This window comes from Ruditapes philippinarum, unplaced genomic scaffold, assembly GCF_026571515.1.
Source record: "Ruditapes philippinarum isolate M1 unplaced genomic scaffold, ASM2657151v2 ctg4549_1_1_1_1, whole genome shotgun sequence".
NCBI classification, from domain to species: Eukaryota; Metazoa; Mollusca; class Bivalvia; order Venerida; family Veneridae; genus Ruditapes; species Ruditapes philippinarum.
This window is the reverse complement of record NW_026866648.1, coordinates 8,118-13,867: the sequence shown is the minus strand read 5'-3', so window position 1 is coordinate 13,867 and position 5,750 is coordinate 8,118. Positions and strand designations below refer to the sequence as shown.

General features: G+C 31.8%; 1 protein-coding gene across 1 annotated transcript; it reads left to right on the top strand.

Moving 5' to 3' along the window:
• Positions 1–223: 223 nt before the first annotated feature.
• LOC132733218 (uncharacterized) lies at positions 224–4,240 on the top strand. The gene is made up of 3 exons (XM_060719819.1): positions 224–261; positions 2,466–2,676; positions 3,655–4,240. Exons 1-3 carry the CDS (start codon positions 226–228, stop codon positions 3,939–3,941), a joined length of 534 nt encoding a protein of 177 aa, XP_060575802.1. The 5' UTR covers positions 224–225; the 3' UTR covers positions 3,942–4,240.
• Positions 4,241–5,750: the final 1,510 nt, after the last annotated feature.

The following is a 5,750-nucleotide window of genomic DNA, read 5'->3' as shown; positions in this document are numbered from 1 at the left end:
AAATTTTTCAGAAATAAACCATTCAGTCTTTAAAATCGCTATCAATATTTCGTCTCTTTCAGTCTTTATTTTTGTTTGTTTTGTGTGTTTGTTTGTTTGTTTGTGTGTTTGATAATCTTAGGTTATCTTTAGGTATGCAGGAAAAATATAAATGTGCTTAATGTGTTAAGAAACTCAAATTTACTTAACTTTTATAAGTATCATTATAATTTGCTTTCAGGTGACATGACTTGTCCAAGAGAAAATAATGATTTGGAAAAGGTAAGTAAAATGTCGTAATGCTTCATATAGGAAAAGAAATAAATATACTACCTTTGAAGGGGTATTACAATAATTATTATTGAGGCTGAAAATCATTTTAGGAACCCAGGCATATCTTTAAAACCAGCAACTCATTATCCTTAAAAAGGTGCATTATAATATCTAATAACCAACCTTCGAATCAAATCTGTCTCATTGGCTTTTAATTATTTTGCACCATGACAAGACAGGCACACAAAAGACAATTTTAAAACCATAAGAGGCGTTGCTACGCACAGTTTTCAGTTATCTACCTTTAAAGCAAATGTGATCGCCAAATATACATCACTTTTGGTACTATCTCGTTTTCATGTTCCGAGTCAGAAGAACACTATATTGGTACTCTATTTGTCCTCTTCTACATTCTCAATAAAATCCATATCTTATCACTATTGCATATCATACAACTCAAAAGATCACTTTAATGGTACTCCATCTGGCCTCGTTTACGTTCCCAATAAAACCCATATGTAATCACTAACTTCCGTACTGTAAAATTAAGTTTTTCCAGATGGAAGTTTCGTTTCATGCCTTTCAATGAAACCGTGCTTGTACAAAACACGGCTAAGTGGTATTGATAAAATCGAGCGATCCGTGCTGACAACATACCTTTACTTTACAGTAAGCTGTGTAGCGACCCTGTCATTTCTTTCTCTCCGCCATGTTAAAATTCTTTTAGTTCCTTTTGTTCTTTCTTTTAATTATACTTTTAGATTAAAGTGGGTACAGTTGAGTTTTCACAGTATTTTTTCTGCTTTTTAAACAGTAACTGTTCTATATTTTTAACTTATTCAAATTTTTCTTTTTTTCTACATTATATTTTAGATGATTCTTCTACAATGTGTTTTTTTTTCTGATAAAAAAATCAAGGCAACGCCAAAAGAAAATCGTTTTTACAACCGTATGCGACCACCCCCCCCCCCCCAATAAAAGGTTTAGTGATTTAAAGAATTGTTAACATTTGTTATGAATTATAGTTTGGCATAAAAATATAATTTTTAGGTTGCTTTTTATTTCATATTAAGTGACATATTACATAGTATACATTGATATATCTAGGGCATATAATGTTTGTAGTTACAATGATGTAATAATATAAGAAATGAATAATTGTTATCATAACATATTATCTCCTTCATTTAAAACAATTTGAATTTTGCATTTGATTTCAAGATGTGAACACCAATATAACCGTCATTTGGTTTAAGTTATTAATGTTTAAGTTAAAAAATATTCAAGTACAAAACATCCTGTCTTTTATTTTATATAAATCCAAACGTTTTGAATTATGTAAATTGATCACGAATTATAATTTAAGCAGAATACAAGAATTATGTAAAGCAAGTGAATATAGTAAATCCAAAAGAACTCTCAAAAACATAACTTACACTTCATTAAAAAAATTGTCTGAAAATCTTTAATTCAAAATTATGTCACTATACTTATTTTCACCGTTTCCTTGATTAGTTATGCAGTATGTTATAGAGCAATAATCGTTTCCATGCTACTTCTCAGCAACTACTGGCTGGAATTTAACAAAACTTTATGGGAACCTTCAATACCAAGAGGAAATGCGCATATCGTCGCCTTGTTCCGTTCAGACACTTCAACTCAGAGTTATGGCCCTTGATTAATTATGCAGTATGCATATAGAGCAACAATCGTTTCCGTGCTACTTCTCTGCATCTACTGGCTGGAATTCAATTAAACTTGATGTGCAACATTAATACCAATATGAGATGGATATAATGTGTTGTCTTGTTCAGACCAGATCCTTCATTACAGAGTTATGGCCCTTGATAAGTTATGTACATGTAGTATGCATATAGAGCAATATTGCTATTTCTTTGCATCTGCTGCATTGATTTCAACAAAACTTTATGGGAACGTTAGACACAAAAAGGCAATTTACATCTTATTGCAATGTCCAGATATTACTATTTAACACCGAGTTAATAAAGACTCTGTAATTGCCCTGAATATATATTATGTACATAGAATATTACTGTTTACGCCATGATAAATATATAAATAAAGGCTTATGTCTTCAGTTGTTGTGAAAGTAATAGCCAGTACTCGGCGGGGGATATAAATTCAACGAATTTGCTTGTTTACATTCATTATTGGGTGCCTTTAAATTTAATGGCAAGTGTTATATTTTGCAGCCCATTCTCTACTGGTTAGATCCAACGAATAATCTTGACTTCAAAAGGAAATTTACTTCCAGACAGGAAAAAGAGTTTAAAACCTTTGACTTGAAAATGGTCGAAACCATAGCCGAAGTCAAAGACAATCATGCAAAAATCATAGCTGTATGTAGCAGAACGACACATCGTCTAGAGCATATGCTCGACACGTTTTTGAAAAATGTTCATGGTATATATCATTTATTTCATATACCAATTAAAACTTTTGTTTTAAAAGTACATTTTAAGAGATATTTCATTATTTGACATTAACTTATGATAAAAGTCTTCTATTGAAAGTAATTTAAGCAATCCTTTTCAGAATTTTTACAAAGCTAGGTTCATGCCATGTAAGTTTCATTTTCAAATGCGTAAATCTTAGCATTCACATAAAATATGAGATATGAAATTTGTTATAGCGGCTGTCAATAAAAACATTGACCGCATATCTAAAGCACTTTATACCCAAGTACAAAAGTACTGAATTAATATTTAGAATCCAATTAAATGCATTAAATGCTGCCATATATCGTTTTTAAGTACACCTTCTACTAACCTTTCTTAGAATAAAACTTATTTTCATTAGTTAGATCGATAACTAAATGAAATAGTTTTAACCCCCTGAAACTGCTGGGAAGATTTAATTCAAATTTAGTCTGTAGCATCCTTGTGACAGTCACACTTGAATTTGCCCATGTTATTTCAATAGGCCCCTTTAAGCGGCCAACATAGCTTAATATAGAAAAAACATTTAAACAACTACTACAGAACTAAGTGATGGATGATCACCAAAATATGTCGTCTGTATCATTCTTAGGTACTCTTTTATCAAGTTTGCTCATAAAAATTTGATTGGCCCCGAGATAAAAATAGCAAAACCTTTGAACATCACTTCCTACTGCAATAATTGAGAGATGATCGCCAAACTTCGTAGCATTCTTATGTAGTCTTTTATCAAGTTTGCTCATTTTAATTTGATTGGCACCGTTTGAGCTCAAGCTTAAATGCACAAGGTCATGGCATTTCTTCAAATTATTGCTTTAACATATTCTATGTTCAATTTTAATTTTAGAAAATATTGACAATGGATACTTTCCAACACTGAAAAACAGTTGTTTCTGGTAAGCGACTCATGGCAATCATGGCCCTCTTGTTTTAATCTTTTCAGAGGATGAGTTTGACAGACTTCTTGTAATCATTGTTCACAACAGCGATTTTGGCGATATTCCGCATGTACCGTCAACAATGAAAATAAATCTCCGAAATCGATATAAAGCACTTAAACATATTATTGATGTGGATTATAAAAGTCCAACGCCTAGGAACAGACTTGTTCATACATTCACCCAGCAGAAGCGAGCAGAAATAGTATTTTGTGAGACGATATTTAAGGAATTCCTTAAGTTAACGGATAAAAGTGAGACAAGTGAGGATATAGACCATAGTGGTTGTTAATGTGGAAGAATATCAACAAAAACGCATTCTCAAAAGTGATTCAATGGAATGGAATTTTGTATGAACATACATGTATTCCAGACGTTAAAAACACATTATGTTCACATTTTCGCTTTAATGCGAGCTGAATTATTTATATATTTTAAAAGGCCGACTAATATTATGGTCATTGGCCAAAATATGACTTACATAATAGAAATGATACAATCTTAAAACTGCCTAAAATTCAAAACAACTACCCAACTATTTTTTATCAATTGAACATTGAAGAATTGATTTTTTCATGAGTTGCAAAGGTAATTGATTATTTTTGCGAAATAGAATAATAAAATTAGATAATCAAATAGGTAATATTCAATGATCTTTGTATTCATCATTTCCGTCATGTCCTTAACAGACGAAGATGTACCATTCAGAAAATAGATCATTAACTGGACCAATATCAACAAAAACCTCTCATTAAAAGTGATTTAAGGGAATGGGAAAAAAAGGAAAATGATAATAAATAGCAACAAAAAAACATTTACACATATAAGATTTATATGCTTTTCGATGTATGAGAAAACATATTGACTGGAATTCAGATTCAGTTGCAATTGTCAAACATGATATGCTTACATGTATTGATTGGTTTAAAAAAATGCATTACTGTAACAGTTAAATGTAAAAAATGTGTTTAAGTGTTTTAAGTATAATTTATTTGTCGCCTCCATAAAAGTAAGGACATGTAGTGTTAATCTTGGTCGTGTGTCTAGGGGTGAAAATGTATATACTTCGTATCTTGGCAAAACCTTATGTATGCACGATAGGATATAATAAAAAGTACACATAGTCACAAAATTAGACCAACTTTGTTTAAAAGACATATGTCTGCACCATTTTAGTCAAGGTCGTTTTCGTAGATGAAATGTCAAATCCCTTCCGTTGGAAGGAAGTAGAGTGTCCCCATAAAATTTCGATCCCAAGTGAATTTCTTTTGAAAAAAAAAACAAACCTTCAGCTCATAATACTGAAAGCCCCGATCAAAGTTTCCTTGCCTCCTAGCACGTTAAATGACTCTGACAAAGAAGTGTGTAACTTCGAAAACAATGACTCATTAATTGCCAAGAGAAGGGACCTTTTTATATTATTATGACACCTTTCATAGTGTTTAAGGTTTAGTGATGTAACTAGAAATGTGTACAAAGAACACGAATGCACCAACCTTCCACTGTTTCTAATGACGTACAACGGGCCAGTGTGACGGACGGACAAAGGAAATTATACATAACCCCTAATCCTGAGTGGATGGGCATAAAAATGACACCCTAGTTTTCCAATTCTAACATCTTGATCTTTCCAAATATTGAGCTGCAAGAATGTACAACTAAATATACTGACCAACATTCCTGCAAATTTTGTTGGCTCTAGCTTTAACAATTCAAGAGGAACGCGTGAGAATAATATTTTATACGGTTTCTATTAAGTCAAGTGCAGTTTCTCAAACAAATACTTAATACAGGCGAAACATCAGGTGCACAAGAAGAGATGTCAATCATTTTTTTCTGTAAAGTTTCAACACTCTTTGCTAAAAACATTTTAGGCTTCGCGCTATACATGTTAAATTTGAATATTCTATCTCGGTCTAGCGCAATAACTCCACAAATATTGAGTAAATGCAAAAGCACAAATACAGATGCTGAATAACATTCATGTCAAGTTTCGTGACTCTAGGTCAAATACGTTTTAGCGCAATTTTTTAAATGTTTTAAAAATGTTTTAAATGTTTTGACAAGGGCAACTAGAAATTTGTCTTAAGCACACAAACGC